We start from the raw sequence: 22,383 nt of genomic DNA, 5'->3' as shown, positions 1-22,383 counted from the left end.
CAGTAAAAATGAGAGAAGCATGCACTTGGAAAACTCAGTTGATTATTAAAGGATTTGATTAACCCATGCCAGTCTTTTTCTTCTTACGTGTTCATGAATAAGTTATATATTCATGTTGAGAAAAAGCAGTATAAGATTTGGTAGTATCAATTTCAGTAATTTCCTCAGGTTTAATAGAGTATTGTGATTTTTAAATTGCTTTTGGTTGTGATACTGAAATCGTGAGGAAGGTCAACCTATTATTGCAGCCTGTACTTATTTGAAAAAAATTTTTTCTGGCTATAACTTTTGGCATTTATTATCTTAGATAAGAAACCCCCAGTTTAAACATTCACATACTGGGAGGATATGTGTGGTTTTCCCATCTTCCTAAGTATTATAAAATCTTAAGTTCTGAAATCAGTGTACACATAAAAGTATTAGAATGCTGATTTTATATTCTGGAACATACTGGCTCTCTGGTCCTAAGTTCCCAAATAGCACTGGTAATTGAAGTATTCCCCAGTGAAATTAAAGCAGCATGAGAAGTGTCAAACAAAAGAAAACTTTTGGCAATTAGATGATTATTCGAAAGCACAGTTTTGATGTGAAATTCACTTTGTCTTGTGTGGAGGTGCCTGTGACTCTTGGTTCACGTTTGTGATCACCAGCAGCCAAGGCACTATTGCACGTAATACTGAAGCCACCACGGTCTGTGAAAACATCCTTGTCTGCAGGGCAAACAACTGTTCAACATTACATTTAAAGACAAAAAGACATAATCAATAGCATAAGGTGAAGTGAGGGAGAGAGTTGGAGACTCGTAATCTGTAGATAAGTGCTTTCTTTTTCTTTTTTTAATGTTTTATTTATTTCTAGGAGAGAGAGAGAAAGACAGCGTGAGCAGGGGAGGGTCAGAGAGAGAGGGAGTCACAGACTGAAACAGGCTCCAGGCTCTGAGCTGGCAGTCAGCACAGAGCCCGACGCGGGGCTCGAACCCACGAGCTGCGAGATCATGACCTAAGCGAAAGTCGGATGCTTAACCGACTAAGCCACCCAGGCGCCCCAGATAAGTGCTTTCTAACATAAATGTGAAAGAGGGATTTAATTCATTCCGTGTAGCTCCTAGGGTAAAAAAATGAGTGATCTAAAAACAGAGCAGCTGTTTGAACCAGGGCGTTCCTCATATCTGAAAATGTTCCAGCAAATGCTGGATAAACACCTGTTGGGGATGATCCAGTATTAGGAGGGAGGTGACCAGACGATTCATACGAAGGAGGAAAAGCCATGGGAGGAAATGTGGGAGGAATAGAGGGTGAAAGTCATTTGATTTTAGCTTGTACTCATACCCATTTATTACTATGTCATATTCCACCTGGTAGTTATAAATCGTAAAATGAGGTCAAAGTGTGATAAATAATAAAAACAGGCAGGCAAACATTTTTCCATATGCTCATTTCAGCATTATTTCCAGGCAAAATATGTATCAGAGAAGACAGTACATTTCAAAAATTGTCTAGTAATTAATTCAGTCTTCTACAAGAGAGACACAACTGAAGTTTGTCAATAAAAGCTTTAGGAATATCTGCACATACACATTTACATTCAAGTTGATAACACTAGTAAGTTTTGTTTCAATACAAATTATGTTAAATAACTCTTAAATTTCAGACATGGTCATATATATGTTATTTGAAATTCTTTTTTATCTAGATACGGATCTTGATAATGAATCTCTTGATGATAGATGTGCAGCTAGTTTGTCCCGAAACTCATGAAGATAATTATATTGCTGGAAAAAGTAAAGATATATTTAAATACATTGTAGAAAACTAGTTAGCAGAGTAGTACAATCCTAGTAGGAATCAGGAACCAAAAAATAATTGCTATGAACAATTCTACATCATTTTGGGTAAGGAAGTGTTTGCATTATGGAGAAGTTTTACCTTTTGATAAAGCCGCATATAGTGTGAAAAAACTTGCTTTAAAAATCTCTAAAAATCAGAAGGCACCATGTGATACATATGAATGTATTATAAATCTGTAAAATCCTTTCTCCCTTTACTGCAGGAGCTAATTAAAAGTAGTACACGAAAGCATTCTTTTTGCTAATGTATTTTCCTCTGGGGGTTAAGTAGGGAGGAGAGGGTACTTTCTGTAATAAGTAATAGTGGTATATTCAAAAAAATAAATTTCTTCATTTATAGAAGCCCTGGATTCTGCTGCTTGTGATGATATAATCCATTTGGAATAGTGTTCATAGTAGTCAGTATTTAAAAAAACAAACTCTAATCTTAACATATAAGCAGAATTTAAAAAGCTTTAAATCATTTATTTGGCGTTTTAATAGTTTCCCAGAGGATATTCTCATTCTGCCAATAATCTCATTTCTTACCATTATTGGGAAGTTGGAATTGCATACTGCTAAGCACATCAGCACAGATATGGGGACGCCTGTTTGCCCCAGAGTGCTGGGTGATCAGCTGGACAGCCCATAGCATGGGGGCATAATTCTCTCCAAGGTTAAAGATGTAAAACACACATACGCATATGTGTGATCATTTTGTTTAGTTTGAGAGACTTGAGAACATCTTGAATTTGAAGGATCATTTGATTTTAACAGATAAGAAGGTGAATTCTCTGTTTTCAGAACCTGTACGGTGAAGTGGATCCTGTATGGATTATTTTGAACAACCTTCTTTAAGCCCTGAGAATCATGCTGCTTGGTGAATCTGTCAGTTACTATAACAGTTCACATTCATGATAGTTGGGTTGATCCCTGGCCTGAAGAAGATGGACTCAAGGCCAGTAAGCCACTACAGGCCAGGACTCTTTACTAGTGCCTGATCCTCCGGTTTAGTCCATTAATGCTGACCCAGAGTATTTCAGAAAGGAAGGCAAATTAGCTTTACAAATCTAGAAATAAAGTGAAATCTGCAGAATCCTTCAGGAACTAATATATAATAATATCCTTTGGGCATTGCTACTGCAGAGATTTTGTAGGTGTTAAGGAGAAAGTATATGTGGAAGATGTCACTCTAGTTGTCCACAGCAAAGGATAATTAGCGTTGCTTTGCATTTTTTGGTATTCTAGTCATTCATCTATTTTTTTAAAAAAAATTTTAAATGCGTTTATTTTTGAGAGAGACAGAGCACAACAGGGGAGGGCAGAGAGAGAGGGAGATAGAATCCAAAGCCCAGAGCCCGATGCGGGGCTCGAACCCACAAACCATGAGATTGTGACCTGAATCCAAGTCAGATGCCTAACTGACTGAGCCACCCAGGCACCCCTCATCTATCTTTATTAAACATTTTGGTGAGAGAATCTTCACTAGATCTTTTAAGCTAAGAAAGGACCAAATTTATGGTAATCACCTTTCCAGAGGAGAGGATTCATTCTGAGAACTAAATGGGTAAAAACTGAACAGTAGTAGATCCTGCAAGAGTAAATTGGAAAGTTCAGAGTTTTCATTATTTTCATTATTTCATTATTTGAAATACTGTGAACTTTTCCAGACATCCCAGATTATATTTAAACATAAATTTTGAACAGGTGATATATGAATACTAGAATGCTTTGGGTTTCCGGTGCCCTTTTGATGCTATAGGACACTGTAACTGCCTCTAAACCACAACCACACAGAACGATCAGCCTCCTTACCTTTATGGTCTGTATTGCTCCAGATCCTCTTAGGTCTCTCAGGCTGTCTATGGCTTGCTGTGGTGAAACTCTGTCGGACAGGTACAGTAGGAGACAAGCGGCTACTAACAGAGCATGTGAGGGAAACAGTGTATTATTAATGATTGGGTAGAGCATTGTATATTCAGTTAGACTTCTGCTGGTGCAGAAGATGGGAATTTGGTGTAATTGTTCAAAATGAATTAAATGACTGAGGTCTTTTAGTACATGTTTTTGTTTTTGACAGTTAAATTATGATTTCAAATGACTGTGGCTGAATTGAAACTAAACACTGGCTTCGTTCTTTTTAATAGCTTTGTTGAATTCTATTTCATCTACCCTATGATTCATTTAAAGGGTATGATTCAGTGGATTTTAATGTATTCACAGATATGTGCAATCACCAGCACCATTTTAGAACATTTTCATCCCCTCATAGAAACCCTGTCCCCCGTTGTCATCATTTCCCCGGCCCCCATCTCCCCTCTCCTAAGCAGCCACTAATCTACTTTCTGTCTGTGGATTTGCCTCTTCTAACATTTTATATAAATGCAATCATAGTGGCCTTTTGTGACTGGCTTCTTTCCCTTAGTATCATGTGTTCAGGACTCCTATGTGGCATGGAACTCCTTCATTCCTTTTGAGGGATGAATAATATTCCATTGTATAGATATACATTTTGTTTACCCATGGTCACTTGATGGGGGCATTTAGGTTGGTTCCATTTTTTGGGCTATTATTAATAATGGTGCTATAAATGTTCATGTACAAATGTTTGTGTAGACATGTTTTCATTTCTTTTGGGCATATACCTTGCAGTGACTTTGCTGGGTAGAGGGTGACTGTGTTTTAAAATGCTTGAGGAAGTACTGCCAGGCTATTTTCCAAAGCAGCTGCACCATTTTACATGGTCTCCAGCAGTATATGAAGGTTCCAGTTCCCAATTCATGTTTTCTATTTTTCAGATAATAGCCATCCTAATGGGTATTAAGTGGTATCTCATTATGGTTTTGATTTGCATTTCCTTGATGACTAATGATGTTAGGCATCTTTTCATGTCCTTAATGGTCATGTGTGTATTTTGTTTGGAGAAATATCTATTCAGATCCTTTGCCCATTCTTTAAATTGGGGTGTCTTTTTATTATTGAGTTGTAAGAATTCTTCCTAGGTAAGTCCCTTATCAGATACATGGTTTGCAAATAATGTTTTCCATTCTCTGGCTTCTCTTTTCATTTTGATAATGTTCTTAGGAGCAAAAAAGCTTTTAATTTTGATACTTTCCTACATTAAAGAATAACTGTTACCCTGGTTTGGCATTTTGTTAACTTTTTTTTTTCTAATACATTTTAAAATTTTACTTTTAAAAAATTTATTTATTTTGAGAGAACAAGAGAAAGCTGGAGAGGAGCAGAGAGAGAGGGAGAGAGAGAATCTCAAGCAGGCTTCACACTGTCAGGGCAGAGCCCACCACAAATTGTGTTATCATGACCTGAGCAGAAACCTGAGCTTCACCTCAGCCGCCCCTTCTAACACATTTATTAAAAAGGGAGCAGAAATTACATGATGTAATTAACTTTGGCTTCTATACTTATGTTACCCATAGGTATTATGTAGAATTTACTGTCAGTATTATAACACCTGCATAAGAAAGCAGTAGAAAACAATGCAAGAATGTAGGTGCTAAGACTTGTAGATAATGATTTGCAGAATCCTTCAAAATGATGTTGAAAAGACTTCCCATTCCCACCTAGCTTTCTAGAGAGTAGCAAATTAAGGGCCTTAAATATTTATGTATGAAAGTATGTATGTATTTTTGAGAGAGAGAGCATATGGGGGGGCAGAGAAAGAGGGGGGACAGAGGGTCCTAAGTGTGCTCTGTGCTGATAGCAGCAAGCCCGAATTGGGGCTCAAACTCATAAACCGTGAGAGCATGACTTGAGCCAAAGTCAGGTGCTCAACTGACTGAGCCACCCAGGCGCCCCTTTAAATAAATCTTTAGGTCTTAGCAGATTTATATTGTGTTTTGTCTCATTTTAATACAAACTGAGCACACGGCCCGGACACAGGATACTTTTGTCTACTTTGAGGATTTAAAAAATTACTGAGTAATGAAAATAAATTTCTTACCAAGACAAGATCTCCCAAGTCCTCCGTAACAGCTGAAATGGAAGCACAATTTGAATATTGTACATTTTCATTTCACCCCACCAATTAGAACTAAAGACTTGCTCCTTGCGCCTTCTATTTCTGAATTTCATAGTGCCTGCTAGTACAGTGTCTGGCACACAGAGGGTAATAAACATTTTTAAATTAATAAGGAGCAAGGTGTGCTTGTTTATTTGTTAGGAGATATTCTCTGAACACCTGTAAGGATCCGTGCAGGCCTTTTAATTGATCTTTTTAAACACCAGTATCCACATCTGAGAAGTGGAACTTCTCAGACTATTTTTACCAATTGCCAGTTTGTTTTCCTCTGTCTAAACAAAACCTTAGTGGTTATGGGACAAGTCCATATGACATGACAACTTATCTAAAAAGAATACAGAGGTGGCATGTTATAGAGATTTAAAGCATGAGTTCTAGAGCCCCACTGTCTGGGGCTGAATGGTGAATCTGTCATTATTACATGAGTGAACATAAGGAAGTTATTTAACCTCTCTGGGTCTCAGCCTTTTCACCTATCAAATGGTGACAGCCTCAGAATCTGTATCATAGTTAGGACTGAAGGACATAACTAACCTCTGTAAAGGGCTTACAGCAGAGCTTGGCACAGAGTAAGACGCAAATGAATGTTAATTGCTAATGTCTAGCCTTGTGAAGAAATCAGCAGTCTGTATAACTGGATTTTCCAGAAGAAAATCATGATTAACCTCAAAGCCATAAAACCATTCATTCTAATTACTTTCAAAGATGCTAAAAAAAAAGTATTATGCAATTCCTGACTTTCTTGGAGGGTATACTGAACCTAATTTGGTGCTGATGACTTATCAGGAACATAAATGACTGTGATGTACTAGAGATGAAGCTGTAGAAACATGTTGTGGGATAGGATGTGAGACAGAGGGCCAAACAGTCACTGACTCCTACGTATTCATGAACTTGCTTTCTACTAAGTATCCCAGATATGAGGATCTACCACAGACAGGTGGAGGGAGGTAGAACACTTCAGTTGTTTTCTGCAAGATGAATACTGCTTCATACTCATTGCGACCTTTATGCTTCCTCCTCTGATTCCTGCTCATCCTTCAAATCCAGCTCAAACTGCCTTCTCTGAACTGCCTTTGTGCCCCCACAGAAACCGTCATTGTCACTTGTGCTGCCTTGTACACACCTCATGTGAGTCTTACTGCCCTCACATGGTAGTGCTGTTAGCAGGGGCTCCTTGAGGGTGGGGACTGTGCCTCACAGTGTGTGTTTTGTATGCATAGTGTTTGGTGCATGGTGGGTGTTATGGGTTGGATTGTATCCCCGTAAAGCTATGTTGAAGTCCTAACCCCTGGTACTGTGAATGTCGCTTTATCTGGATATAGGGTGTCTGCACATATAATCAAATTAAGATGAGGTCGTTGGGCCCTAATCCAATATGATTGGTGTCCTTATATAAGGAGAAGACACAGAAATGCAGAATCATGTGACAGCAGAGGTTGAGGTTGGAGTGATATGGCTGTGAGCCCACGGTCACTGAGGAGTGACAGCCACCACTAGGAAGAGGCAAGGAAGGATCCTATCAGAGTCTCAGAGGGAATATGGTCCTGTTGACACCTTGATTTTGGATTTCTAGCTTCAGAACTGGGAGAGAATAAGTTCTATTCTAAGCTACCTGGTTTGTAGTTTTGTTTTTAAATAGAAATAGCACAATACAGTAGGCAAGCAGTATCCTGATTTTATAAAGCAACAGAAATGCACAGGGAGAATCGGTGAGACAGCACTGGCAGGCCACAAGATAGTGGAAAAAAATTTACCAGATCCAATTTCTGAGGCTCTGAGGGATAAACTCTAGAGCCATCTAGCAATGTGGGCACTCAAAGATAGCAGAATGGATAGAAAATTGTCTTTATCCAAACATGAGTCACTGTAGGACACCTTTGAAAGCTCTAGGACAATGAAAATTTCCAGTCATCAGATGCTTTATTATATGGGAACCAGAAGCATTCAACATATGCGCGGGCTCCCCAACCATCTTTCCATCCTGTTTGTATTCTGTTCAAACATCAGACAGCATCTGGTGTGCTAGAACTTGCTCGAGTAGTATTTGTTAAATTTCACTATCTGAGCTAGTTTGATCTCTGGAAACTTTTCAGTAGAGGCTGCTTCCAAGGATTTATTTAAAAAAACAAAAAAATCTCAGGACTGATTTGAAAAATGGGTCTAGGAGCGCCTGGGTGGTTCAGTTGGTTAAGCGTCTAACTTCAGCTCAGGTCATGATCTCACTGTTCGTGAGTTTTAGCCTCATGTCGGGCTCTGTGGTCACAACTCAGCACAGAAGAGCCTGCATCTGAAGAACTTGCTTCAGATTCTGTGTCTCCCTCTCTCTCTGCCCCTCCCCCACTCGCACTCTAAAAGAAACATTAAAAAACTGAAAAAAAAAAAGAAAAATGGATCCCCAAACTGGAAAAACATTTTTCATCAGCTACATCTTCTAATGCTGTTTTACTTAGACTTGGCAGAAAATTTAGCAGAGACAACTGTAGTCTAAAATTTTGCTTTTATTTATTTTTTAAATGTTTTTATTTATTTCTAGGAGAGAGAGAGAGAAACAGCGTGAGCAGGGGAGGGTCAGAGAGAGAGGGAGTCACAGACTGAAACAGGCTCCAGGCTCTGAGCTGGCAGTCAGCACAGAGCCCGACGCGGGGCTCGAACCCATGAACCGCGAGATCATGACCTAAGCGAAAGTCGGACGCTTAACCGACTAAGCCACCCAGGCGCCCCTAAAATTTTGCTTTTATAATTGTAAAGCAATTAGTAGTTGCTTACAATTATAGATTATGCTTCTCTCTAGAGAAAGATTGGAAACTGTAGAATGTGGGATGGTTTCTAGTTCTTTCTATTCCTTACTCTCCTGGCTATATTTCTCTGTATATTAGAGTTTAGTTCAGCCGTATATGGTGTGTCCCCAAAGACCCTTGTACTAGTTGGGTTGCCTTCAAATGGAAACAGTTGGCATGAGGCCCCAGAGCTCTAGGTCGAAGGAGAGAAGGTGGCTGGGCTTGTCCCTTTCCCTTGCAGCCCTGAGCCCGGCGCCCTGGTTATTCCGTATAGTCTGCATACTTTCTAACTCAAAGCAATGACTTTAGGGCTTTTGAGGTATCAAACTATTTAATACTTTATCTTGTTCCAGAAACCATTAAGCAGTTTATTAGGATACAGAAAGTACAAGAAGCACAGAGAAGGACTAGTTTGCTCCCTGTGGCCGGCCCTCCTGTGCTGTGCATCTCACTGCCGGCAGGGCCGTAGTTCTTATCCATAGCACCACTTCTAATCTTTGTACTGCTACTGTCAGTTGCTGACCGTCACTCCCTTTATCCTTTCCTTTCTCCATGCTACTTTTTTTTCTCTCCTCCTTTTTTTTTTTTAATCTCTTAGTCCATTTTATTTTGTTTTAAACTTCTATACCAGCAGCTTTGCATAGCTGGTGGCAAATTCATATCATAAAATGTAATTTTCCAGCCATATTTTTAAGACTACTCATTGCTTATGAATGATTTCATTGCTAATTAAAGAAATTGTTTTTAACATTTATTTAGTTTTGAGAGAGAGAGACATAGCACAAGCAACGGAGGGGCAGAGAGATAGGGAGATCCAGAATCTGAAGCAGGCACATATCTGAGTGCTTTTCTCTGTAGCAGACATTGTACTAGAACTTTTCACATCTTTTCTCTTTTTTTTCCCTTGAAGTTTATTTATTTATTTTGAGGGGGGTGGAGAGAGAGGGAGAGAGAGAATCTCAAGAAGGCTTAGTTTTGACAGCGTGGAGCCTGATGCAGCCTGATGCAGCCTGACGCAGGGCTCGATCTCACGGCCGTGAGGTTCTGACCTGAGCTGAAACCAAGGGTCAGGTGCTTAACCAGCTGAGCCACCCAGGTGCCCTGCTGCTTTATCTCCTTTTAATCCTTGCACCAAACTATAAGGTAAGTAATAAGCGAGTAAGGATGCAATAATTAGAAAAATCATTCTGACCGGGACATTACTCATGTAATGTACAGAGAAAATAAAAACGTACTGTATTAAGGTTTTCCGGTTATTTTTAAGGCAGACTGCGAGCTCCTCCATTATTTCACAGCAGCTGGCTATGTTAGGAGTCCCTCCATCTGGGATTGGATGATGATGAGTGATAATTCCATGCTGATGGTAGAGGTCCAAAAGGTTTGGGACTCTGTATTTTGACAGTTCCCCTCTGGTGCAGAAAACAAATATGTCTTGTATACCATAGCTCTTTAGTTCTTCTGCCAATAGACCAAGAGACGGATACACATGTACAAAATATTACAAATTTAAATAGTCAAGACAGAGAATGTGGTGTTAAATTTCTTAAGCCAAACGAACAAATGATAATCTAAAACAATATCTTACTTATTGATAATCTAAAACAATTTCGCTCTGTCTTCAAAGTAGGGTAAAAATCAAGTCACTGAGCACAAAATAGGAATTAGAAATGCCTGAACCAAAAGGTAGTAAAATTAAACCTGAATTTTAAGATGAGTCAATTACACTGCTGTTCTTGAAAAAAGATATTTTCGGTACTGCTTTAAAATAAATTTTAAAACATCTAATATTTCAAAATAAACTCTTGTGAAGAACTGACAGCACATTCCCCCCCCTTTTTTTTCTCACAAAATCCATGTTTCTTACTTTCATCACTCTGCTGTTTTGTTTTACCCTAAGCCTTGTAGGTAAAACTCCAGCCCGCCTATGGTACCTGAGCTCCTGTTCTCCTTTATGTTTGTATTGTGCCACGTTATCATGCATCTAATTTTATGGACTAGGTTTCCAGGAAATATTATGCAACTTAGCTAATTTTCACTATAATGAATATGAACCAAGCAATAGTACTATAGGCCATTCTATACACTGGGACGTCCTTATGGCAATACTCATTATAGATCATTAGGTTCAAAATGAATAACTAATTCTTGCTGATCTCAAATCAGGGCCAAATGGCCTCCCAAATCCAGGGGCATTTAACTAAGTACAAAGTGCCTTTTATCATGAACCTCCAGATTTATACTTGAAATGTGGCTCATGCAAATTGAGACATAAGTGTAAAATATAGATCTGATTTCAGAGATTAAGTACAAAAACCCCATATCTCAATAATTTGTTTTATACTTAGAGTCATTGAAATGATACTATTTAGGCTACGCTAGGTTAAATAAAATACATTATCAAGTTAATTTCACCTGTGTTTACTTTTTTACTGTGACAACTAGAAAACATAAAGTTACATATATGGCTTCTATTTGTGGCTTCCATTTCCATTGGACAGTGCCGCTTTGGATAATACTGTTATTTTTTTTATACTTCTAAAAGGATTAACTCCGTAGTTAGCACGCTTCACCATTTTCAAGAGTAGGTAATTTTCTTTTTTTTTTTTTAATGTTTTATTTATTTTTGAGAGAGAGATAGAGACAGCATGAGCAGGGGAGGGCCAGAGAGAGAGGGAGACACAGAATCCAAAAACAGACTCTAGGCTCTGAGCTAGCTGTCAGCGCAGAGCCTGACTTGGGGCTTGAACCCATGAACCATGAGATCATGACCCAAGCCAAAGTCAGACATTCAACCGACTGAGCCACCTAGGCTCCCAAGAGTAGGTAATTTTCTATCTGCCTCTCATACACGTAATTTCTATTATACAGTGGTTTTCAAACTTTCCCAGAAAGGGCTCTGAGGAGGACCCACAGGATCTGGTGCAGGGAGATGTGGGTCTCTCCCATCAGATTGCCATCTCTTACACACTGGATTGTACTCAAGATCTCACTGGAAGACAAAAGGTTTGGTAAACTATTGGAAACCCCAAATTCCCAAATATTGGCAGTGAATAGGGCTTTCCAAAATGTGCAAGACTGGTTCTTGAACTAGTGGTCTTCGTTATTGTTTGCATATGACTTACGTGGTCTCCAAATGAAAACTTCCTACCATGGCAGGTACCTCTAAATCAGAGCATCTTTACAAATAACTGCAAGAGTCAACTAATCTATAGCTCCAAGTCTTTTTTGGCAGGTAAGGAATAAATGAGAGAAGATACATTAATAAATTGATACTCCAAAAAAACTAGGTAAAAAATGTACGATTAAAAATATGTATCGTGGTTAACGATAGAATACTACATGGCAATGAGAAAGAATGAAATCTGGCCATGTGTAGCAACATGGATGGACCTTGAGGGTGTTATGCTGAGTGAAATAAGTCAGACNGAGAGACTCTTGAATGCTGAGAACAAACTGAGGGTTGATGGGTGTGGGGGGAAGGGGGGTGATGGGCATGGAGGAGGGCACTTGTGGGGATGAGCACTGGGTGTTATATGGAAACCAACTTGACAATAAACTATTTGTAAAAAATAAAATAAGCAGCAAAAAATAAATAAAATAAAAATATGTATAGTGGTCAGAATCAAGATATATATTTATGTTATATACTTATATATATCATTTATACATTATATTTATATCTATATTTATTTCATTGTATTATAAGGACATAGGTAGGACTATTAGCCTTGAGATTTTCCAGGCCAACCATGATAAAATATTTTGAAAATCCAAGTTTTTAGTATCATGTAATATGTAAATTCCAAATTGGGGTGGACTGAGTGTATTTGTGGGCTTATTAGATTTGAAGCTATATTGGTATGAACATCCTTGGGCCTGTGAAGATTGGCCCTACTCCATCTTTCTTACCTAGATGCTGGCTCTCTAAATTTTTAAACCAGGATGGACATTTTCACTACTACCTCTGGGTTCCCAGCTCCGGCTTAATTTCTGCTATCACAACAATCAAGTCCACACAGGATAGTATATTCAAAGATCTTGGCAGTGAAACATCAGTTTTCTATTTACATACTTTCCTCCCTCCAGTGTGTACATTTTAAATTCAAGGGCAATTTCTCTGTGTAACTACAACAATCGGTGAAAAGCAATGCTGGTTAGTAAATTAGTTCTCTGTGTCCTTCGCAAATACCTCTTCTCATGTTAGAGTAAGTCTATAGTTTAAAACTATGAAATATCAGGGTGCCTGGGTGGCTCAGTCGGTTGAGCATCCAACTTCGGCTCAGGTCATGATCTCGGGGTTCGTGGGTTCGAGCCCTGCGTCAGGCTCTGTGCTGACAGCCAGCTCAGAGCCTGGAGCCTGCTTCAGATTCTGTGTCCCCCTCTCTCTCTGACCCTCCCCTGCTTATGCTGTCTCTCTCTCTCTCAGAAATGAATAAAAACATTAAAAAAAATTTTTTTAATTATGAAATACCAAACATTTATTTGGTATACTGAACAGAGACTAACGTTCTTTTTTACAGATTATTTTCAGAGTTATTCAGAAAAAAACTAATAGGGTTGTTTCATGTTATACCTACCTGTATCTTTTNATTTTTTAATTATGAAATACCAAACATTTATTTGGTATACTGAACAGAGACTAACGTTCTTTTTTACACATTATTTTCAGAGTTATTCAGAAAAAAACTATTAATAGGGTTGTTTCATGTTATACCTACCTGTATCTTTTTGGATATTTCTTCTAACATTTTTAAATTTACAACCTATAAGCAGTAATAAGGCAAGTAAAAAAGTCAGTTATCAGTCATATATAAGAAATATATTTAAACACAAACACAGCTATTTTAGAAAGTCATATCATATGATCATTTGTATGTTTCAATTTCATTTGGAATGTGGATTTCAATTTCTTATATTCTTAGGAATATAATTGCAGGGATTCAGAGATCCCAGCTGAAGGGACTCCTAATCCAAAGATTCTCTGCTCTGTGTCCTTTCTGTAACAAGTACCTGCTCGTTGCCCTCAGCCTTGTAACCTGTACCCCAGTGTTTACATTTTATTCAGGTAGGTAAGCCAGAAATATAGAACTGTGAATGTGGTTCTAGAAGGGCTGAAGAGTGATCTGTGTTCCTTTACAGCCCACAGGAGAGCTTCCAGAAGTGACTTCCCCAGGCTTCTGGTCTATGATGTTCTCGTACTGCTCAGTACAGAGTATGATGTGTCAGCTGACAAATATTATCTGAAGTATCTCAATAGGAAGCTGACTATAGTGTTACCTACCTGGAAGAGCACATAAGCCAAGAAACTGAGAACAATTCACTTGTGACAGGGGTAGCCTGAAAAGAATAAAACTTTAAGTTTAATTCTGTTTTTAAAAAGTTGTAAATGGAAATTCAGTTTCACTAATGTGTGCTTGGCACCGAACAAGGGTGTTTTAAGGTTTTACAGTAGTCATAAAACAAAAATGCAAATATCAATGCGTTGTTCACAAAAAGGCCCAGAGAGGCTGGAAGTTTTCAAACAGGGGCTTATCATTTGCTTTGTCACAATTTAAGTCTTAAAAGTGGCAAGGTAACTTAAACTTACCTTAAAGATAATAATGCCTAGATTGCCTACAGGTAGTATAAAGCATACCTAAGTTATCCTGTGGTATGTTATCTGAGATATTTTTTATTAGTAACCTTGGGGAATAAGCTAGAAAATGACCTTCTGACGATTTCACCCCCAGCATTCATTCTATGTTACTATTTTAAGATTTCTTTATAGTCATCCTCTTAAAAAAATATTTTTAAAGTTTATTTATTTATTTTTAGAGAGAGAGAGAACAAGCAGGGAAGGGGCAGAGAGAGAGGTAGAGAGAGAGAATCCCAAACAGACTCTGTGCTGACAGTGTAGACGTGGGACTCGAATCCATGAACCGTGAGATAATAACCTGAGCCCAAATCAAAAGTCAGATGCTTAACTGACTGAGCCACTCAGGCACCCCATGTTGCAATAGGCTTTGGTTAAAATAAAATAATTTTAAGAAATCATATTTCCTGGTTTACGGTACTCAGGGACAAAACAGGTAGGGTTAATCTTGTCTACAGGACAGAAGAGGAGTTTAGAGGCAAACAGAGGTCATCATATAAATATCATGTGACTTTGAAAATTAGATGAGGTTTTGAGTTTGAAAAGGGATTAAAAGGGGAAATGAAAGATCATTGCTATTTGATGGTGGAATAAAAGGAACTTTAGGGATAACACCCTCTTTTTCTTTTCCTATAGTTGGGAATGGTGTTTTTTAAAATTTTTTAGAAATGTTTAAAAAAATTTTAAATCCAAGTTAGTTAACATATAGTGCAATAATGATTTCAGGAGTAGAATTTAGTGATTCATCACTTGCATATAACACCCAGTGCTCATTCCAACAAGTGCCCTCTTTAATGCTTCGTCACCCATTTAGCCCACCACCCCATCTGACACCCCACTAGCAACCCTCAGTTTGTTCTCTGTATTTTAAGAATCTCTTATGGTTTGTCTCCCTCTCTGTTTTTATCTTATTTTTGCCTTCCCTTCCCCTATGTTTATCTGTTTTGTTTCTTAAATTTGTCTTTCCCTGACTCACTTATTTCCCTTAGCATAATACACTCTAGGTCCGTCCATGTTGCTGCAAATGGCAAGATTTCATTCTTTTTTTTTTTATGTTTATTTATTTGAGAGAGACAGAGGCAGAACAAGTGGGGAGGGGCAGAGAGAGAAAGAGAGAATCCCAAGCAGTCTCCTCGCTGCCAGCACAGAGTCTGAGGTGGGGCTCAAACTCATGAAACTGTGAGATCATGATTTGAGCCAAAACCGAGTTAACCGCTTGACCGACTAAGCTACTCAGGTGCCCCAAGATTTCATTCTTTTCATTGCCGAGTAATATTCCATTATAGATACATATCCCACATCTTCTTTGTCCATTCATCGGTTGATGAACATTTAGGCTCTTTACATACATTGGCTATTATTGAGAGTGCTACTATAAACATTGGGGTGCATGTGCCCCTTTGAATCAGCACTCCTGTATCCTGTGGATAAACACCTAGTAGTGCAATTGCTGGGTCATAGGTAGGTTTCTTTTTTTTAATTTTTGAGGAAAACCAAACTTTTTCAGAGTGGGAATGGTGTTTCCTTAAAGAGAGAGATTATTACATTTACAGGAATGAGAAAAAAACATTGTTGTAGAGAATCTGGTGTAACCATAAATCACTGCCAAGATTTGGAAGTCAATTCTGGATAGAAACATTTGTTTTTGCTCATGTATCTATGGTAATGTGGCTTTTATTTTAAGCAGGGTCTGCTAGTAGATGCATTACTGTGGCAAGGAGTTCTAGGGTTTGACTAAATGATAAACAATTAAATATCTCGTCCTATGTTTGGTATACTATTCTTTTGTCCTAAAAGAATAAGTAAGTTTTGGTACCAAATGGGAGATACTCTGATCTATCTCAACTCCTTACTTGATTCTACTATAGTTTTCTGAATGCATAAAGAACAACTTCCCCCCTAAGCCCCTCAAAAAGGAAAGCCTTATTCTTTCATAGATGGTAAATAAAACACAGAGTTAGAGANGCCCCGAGAATCCCTTAAAGTTTAGAAATATACATCAGCAGAAGAGAATCACTAAATCTTTTCTTTTTTTAAAAAGTTTATTTATTTTGAGAGAGTGCACGTGCACATGAGTCAGCGGGGAAGGGCAGAGAGAGAGAGAGAGAGAGAGAGAGAGAGAATCCCAAGCAGGCTCCATGCTGTCAGTGCAGAGCCTGATGCAGGGCTTATCTCACCAACTGTGAGATAGTGACCTGAGCTGAAATCAAGAGTCAGACCCTTAAATAACTGAGCCACTCAGGTGCCCACTAAATATTTTTGATATGTGGACTATATATCTACATGGCTTATGATGTACAGATCAAATAATTTAGCTCATCATTGATCAGAAGTGTTAACATACCATGATATCTGAATTGGAGTCTGTTCATCTTCAATAGGCTCTTCATCTGATGAGTCAAACTCACTTGTTTGCAATGAACTAGGCTTCAAAAGAAATCAGTTATGTTAAATAACTGTAAAGAAAAATATTTACATATAAGCTGACCCTTGCTTAACACGATGAATGCATATTTGCAGTTGATTCAATCTGGACTGTCAGAATGGTCAGCAATAGCAATAGTAAATAAAATCTATAATAAATTATAGCTTTTAGCATCCTATTGATAATTATAGCACTCCGCTAGAAAGACCGTTGGGTTGGTAACAAACCAGGATTCTGGTCTTGGCTCTGCCATTTACCATATAATCTTGAACAAGCAACTTCAGTTTATTCTGGGTCTCATTTTCCCACAACTTTAAAGTGAGGAGATCTATTCATTCATTCACAAACATTTCTCGAACACCTTTATTTGCCAAGCTCTGGAGATGCAAAGATCCATGAAATAAATAGCTTCAGTACAGTTGGAGAGAGAGATATGTGCATAGATTATAGAAGAAAGGTGTAAGTGCTAACATGCAAGCATAAACTATGCACTTTAGGGCAGGGAAGGGAGTGACAGGCAGCTCAGACAAGGAGCTGGACAAAGTTTCAGAGGACATGCATCAGCTGAGTTTTAAAGGATGAGCAGGAGGTTTTAAGGCAGATAGGGAAGAAGTTAAGGCAATAAGGGCAAAAGGGGAAAGAGCTTGTTTTCAGGAACTGTAACATCAGGGCAGAGAAGATGAAGGTAGGGTAGTTCACCTCCTCCATTTCTCAAAAAATAACTAGCCTACTAGTTTGGTTGATGGGGGGCTGTACAGGTAGAATAAACCTGCCCTCTACTTTGTGGATCCTTGGACTAGACAGACTGAGATGGATTTTGCATAATGATCTAAGGAGCTGGAACTCAATCCTGTAGGCCTAAGTTCTAAAGGAGGGACAGTTGTTTTACAGAACTGGTAGAAAACACCTTAGTTGGGGCGCCTGGGTGGCTCAGTCAGTTAAGTGTCCGACTTCGGCCCAGGTCATGATCTCATGCTTAGTAAGTTCGAGCCCTGCATCAGGCTCTGTGCTGACAGCTCAGAGCCTAGAGTCTGCTTTGGATTCTGTGTCTCCCCTCTTTCTCTGCTCCTCCCCTGCTAGCACACACACTCGCTCTGTGTGTCAAGAATAAATAACATTAAAAATTAAAAAAAACCCCACACCTTTCTTCTTACTCCCTAGTTGGAACCAACTGAGAGAGAACACAGTGGGGAGGCAAATGGAAATCAAGAGGTTAGTTTTACTACTGAGTGTCAAAAGCAGGACGTGGTTTTAAAGCTGTGGTCAAGTGGGCTTGTCAGTTCTTCACTCCAGAATTGGACTCATTCCCCCAGTCCTAGGTAGCTACAGACAACCCAGGGCTCCCGAGCGGCAGAGAGCGCCCTAGAAAGTACTCTCTGTAGTCAGAAAGGAAGAAAGGGTTCAGCTGCTTGAGTTCAGCTCCTCTCAAACTGGGGGATCAAATCCCTCACTCTGTCCCTTCTGGAAGCAAGTGGAGAAAGAGGCCAGGAGTGAAGGACAGCTGATGCCCCTTCCACAGGGACCCATGGGGATTAATTAGCAAGTGTAACCAGCTCTGTCCTTTCTAGCTCTGAAAGCTATACTATTCTATAATGGTCTTGTTTGTTACTACAAGATCACATTACAGAGCCATTTGGGCTACAGATTTGAGTTGCTTTGGATCTCTCTGAATTATTATTATTATTATTAAAACCAACTCAAAGAAGGTTTTAAAATTTTCAATAGGCTGTCAATCCTGGTGCTGGGTGATGTGAATCAAGTGGGGCCTCACCTCCTCGACCCTGTTTTTTCTTTCTCTTTAAAGCAGTTTTGACGATTCCAGATTTTCAGAGAGGAAGATAGAGTGTGGCTCATTCACTCAGGCTTTCCCAGCCAGGCTTACAAATCCTAACGGAGTTGGACGTTTCTGCTCCCCCAGGCCCAGGGATTCTGAACCCCAGAAAAGGATGCAGTGCCAGTTGGCCCCGGGGGATGGCGACCCATCCGCAAACGGGGATGGGCAATCGTCTATGGTGAGGTTTTTCTCGTCCTCGGTGAGGACAGCTCTACCGGGGCAGCCCCGGACATCCCTTGGGGCTGGTATCAGGCAAACTGATACATGGAGACACCTAAGTTCTCCATGCCTCAGTGTCCTCCATAAAACGGGATTCAGGCCTCTCTGGCAGGGCTGTCCTGAGGCTTAGGAGACTCTGCAGGAGACCGTTCCCAGCCCGTGCACGACAGGTGCACAGCGAACGACCGTCCTCCCCTCGTCCGCCACCGGCCCTGTTCCTTCTCGATCATCGCTCTCTCCAGTCCAGGAAAGCGCCACCTCCCCGACCCAGGGACGGTTACAGCGCGAGTCAGGCCCGCGACCAGCCCTGGATTGTCCCCGGGCTCACGAACTGGCCTCGGGGACCGCTTCTGTCCCTGTGGCTTCGCTTCTCCGAGCCTCGGCCCGACTCACCGGCTTCATCGCTGGCAGCCCCACGTCGTGACCGGCTGCTGCGTCCCTCTAGCAGTACTCGCGTCTCAGCAACAGCTCCGCGCCGAGACCGCCCCTCCGCTCAGCTCATTGGTACATCCTTCCGTGAGGTGGGGCGCGGCGTCTTCTAGGAACCAATCAGATTCTCGTCCTATTTATTCCCCCGCCCCCGAGTACTCTGGCTCGGCCTTTAACTGCTCATTGGTTTCTAGGGGGCTTTTGAAAGAAGCGCGGGAGGCAGGCCCTGTTGAACGTTGATTGGCTGGGAGGGCACCCTCCTCCCTCAAGTGAGGAGGGAGGGGGCGGAGCGCGGGCCCGGAGAAAGCCTCTCAAGGGTTCGCAACACCTTTGGGGATGCTGGAAAACTTTTCTCATGGCAGGATTCCAGAGTGATACCAGGGTACGGAATTTTGTCTCTTTCCTCTTCCTTTTTTTTTTTTTTTTTTTTAATTTTAAGGGCAGAGTGGGAGTCCTGTCCTGGAGCATCTTATAAAAACACACCACACTTCGTGGACTTTATACTTATGGTCAGAGGGCGAAAAATACAGAATATAAACATACCTTGTATGTTTGATATTTTACGTTCTTTACCATTCTCGGATCTAGACAAGTTAGTTTGTAGATCCACTTTCCTGTTCACTAAATATGAAAGAAATAGTTTGGTATGAAGGGAAGAGAAGTCCCCAGATGATTTTAAGTGCCAGTGTTTTTACCTAATTGGCTATAATATTTAAAAGCTGTGTTTGATTTTCTTTCCCACTCCCCAGTCCCTATTTAGCTGACCATGGGGAAGAAAGTCACTAGGAGCAATATTACTTGCAAATCTGTGGAATACGTGAATATTTTGGCTCCCTGACTTATATTGTGAAAACCAGTGAGTATACAGCCATTAGGAGGAATTCTTTAGTAAAGAGGATAGCACAGTGTGACTTGGAGTCTGTATTAGTCAGGATTCTACAGAGAAACAGAACAAAGAGATTTATTTCAAGGAAGTGGCTCTCCAAATTGTGAAGATATGGCAAGGCTGAAAAGTCTGTTGGGGTAGTATAAGGGGCTGGGGGCTTAGGGGGGAGTTGTGGTTGGAATTCAAAGGCAGTCTGCTTTAGAACCAGAAGTAGCAGATTTTGCAGATGAAGTCCAAAGAGAGACTGCTGCAGAATGCTCTCTTGCCTTTCCTTCTATTCAGACCTTCAACTGATTGGATGGGGCCCACCCACATTATAGAGAGCAATCTGCTTCACTCAGTATCCACCAACTTTATTATTAATCTCATCTAAAAACATCTCCGTAGAAACATCCAAAATAATGTTTGACTAAATATTTGGGTGCCATACCCTGGCCAAGTTGACACATAAAATTAGCCATCATAGACATGCTGGACTTGATTGATTCACTCATTCAGAAAATATTTATTGAGCACCACCTGTGTCTTAGGTATTATTCAAAATGCTGGGAATGAACTAGAATAAATTAACCCATGTATTTGCCTTTACGGGGCTCACATGCTGTTGCGGAAGAGAGTTAGGTAGTGATATTTGCTGTGAAGAAAAATTAAAGTAAGCAGAGCCTGATGAAGATGCTGTTCTAGATAGAAGAGTCAAGGAAGGCATCAGAGATGCCGTTTGAGACATCCAAATGAAAAGAGAGTGAACCATTTGAATATTTGGAGGAAGAGTTTTCAGTCTGTTTAAAAAGGAAGGAGGTGCAAAGGCCTTGAGGTAGGAATGTGTTAGGTGTTTTCAAAGAACAGCAAGGAGGCCAGTTTGGGAGAAAGTGAATGAGGTAGCAAGTGGTGGGAAATAAAGCAGGGCCTTATGGGAGTCTTAAGAGCTTCTTTTCTAAAAGTTTCAGGAAAGGGTCCAAAGAAAGATTGGGACCGGGGCTCCAAGGAAGCCCTCTCTGGTGGGTATTCAGTACTCCCTCATTCTCTAATTCTCACCCTCTTTCCACTTCTCCCAATGTTGTCTTCACAGATCTCTTTAATCTTTAGCATCAGGGGTTTCTTCCAGTTCCTCAGAATATACCTTCCTCTTCGGAATTAATGAAGTCCCAGCACCATCGAGTGTTGTGTAAATTCTGCCACCTCGGGCCTCAGCTGCATATGGACACAGAATCGATATGTTCTAGGTCCTGCTGATTCTGCAGAGTGAGGAAGATGAACTTTAGCTCCATGGTAGGAAGGAGGTAGGAAGGGCTGGGGGTAAACTGGGAGTATTTCAACTTCAGTTTGTTTTCTCCATCAGCAGGGCTGTGTTCAGGCTTTGTCTTTACCTGAAGTCAAACACATCTCACCTCTAGGATGTAGTTTGTTTTTGTTTGTATGTTTTTGTCTAGTCCCAGGGTTGGCAAACTATGGCCAGTGGACCAAAGCCCGCAGGTCTCTTTTTGTAGTTTTATTGGAATACAGCCACACTCAATTGTATAAGGATTGTCTATGGCTGCTTTTGCACTACAGAGCTGAGTAGCTGCAAGAGGGGTCTGCAGAGCCGAAAATATTTGCTGTCTCTGGCCCTTTACAGAAAATGTTTGCCCACCCCTGGTATATAGTCTATGAAAGAAATGTGTATTTCTTCTAACAACAGGATTTTAAGTCTACTTCTTGCAAAATTAGAGTCCTGGCCTTTTTATGCTAAACAAATATTCTCTGCTTGGTGTCTTCCCTTTGTTATGGAGGGTCCCACATAAACTGACAGGCCTTTGGCTGAGCCATCTGGTTAACCTGGCATCAAAGTTACCTGATTTCTCTCTAATCCCCAAAAGTGTCCCCTGCAAGGAGAAGTGGGGGCTTAAGTTCAGTCTGCCACACCTGTAGTCCTCAGTTAATTTTTTGGTATGTGATTTCATGGCTGTTAACAGAAATGTATGTGGTCAAAACAATGTGGAAGATTCATCCAGACTAGCAGAGGGAAAAGCGTTAACACATGTTCACAGACAGATGAGTTATTCTGAGAGATGCTCAGAGAGAAATGAAACATGGTTGCTATCAGTAGTTGCACTCAGATGTCCATTCTACAACTAGATCCACATTTTAAAAATATTTTGATATTAATACTAATGGATTTGACCTGTGTGTTAGGGAAAGAACATGGGAACCTTAGAGCCAAATGCAACTTGAGAGAACATACTTCATCATTTTTGATATGCCAAGTTTAAGAATTTCTCTTGTGGTGGTGACCATCAGATACAGCATATGACATGACAGTAAGCGTATGCTGTTT

At 40.1% G+C, this 22,383-nt stretch overlaps 1 protein-coding gene across 3 annotated transcripts; it reads right to left on the bottom strand.

Annotated features, from left to right (window-relative positions):
* Positions 1 to 1,538: 1,538 nt before the first annotated feature.
* CDKN3 (cyclin dependent kinase inhibitor 3) lies at positions 1,539 to 19,265 on the bottom strand. 3 transcript variants are annotated; one of them, XM_077769231.1, is made up of 8 exons: positions 19,148 to 19,265; positions 16,621 to 16,703; positions 13,926 to 13,981; positions 13,363 to 13,407; positions 9,880 to 10,102; positions 5,787 to 5,818; positions 3,641 to 3,741; positions 1,539 to 1,771 (listed from the first exon to the last, which is right to left on the bottom strand). In XM_077769231.1, exons 1-8 carry the CDS (start codon positions 19,154 to 19,156, stop codon positions 1,685 to 1,687), a joined length of 636 nt encoding a protein of 211 aa, XP_077625357.1. In that variant the 5' UTR covers positions 19,157 to 19,265; the 3' UTR covers positions 1,539 to 1,684. The 3 variants fall into 3 exon arrangements, with proteins under 3 accessions (XP_077625357.1, XP_077625347.1, XP_077625340.1); XM_077769221.1 differs by having other exon boundaries at positions 3,641 to 3,744; positions 9,880 to 10,099; positions 19,148 to 19,263; XM_077769214.1 differs by having other exon boundaries at positions 3,641 to 3,744; positions 19,148 to 19,262.
* Between the last annotated feature and the right edge of the window lie 3,118 nt (positions 19,266 to 22,383).

Source organism: Crocuta crocuta, unplaced genomic scaffold (assembly GCF_008692635.1).
Source record: "Crocuta crocuta isolate KB4526 unplaced genomic scaffold, BGI_CrCroc_1.0 scaffold10, whole genome shotgun sequence".
Taxonomy (NCBI): Eukaryota; Metazoa; Chordata; class Mammalia; order Carnivora; family Hyaenidae; genus Crocuta; species Crocuta crocuta.
This window is presented reverse-complemented; position numbering and strand designations above follow the sequence as displayed.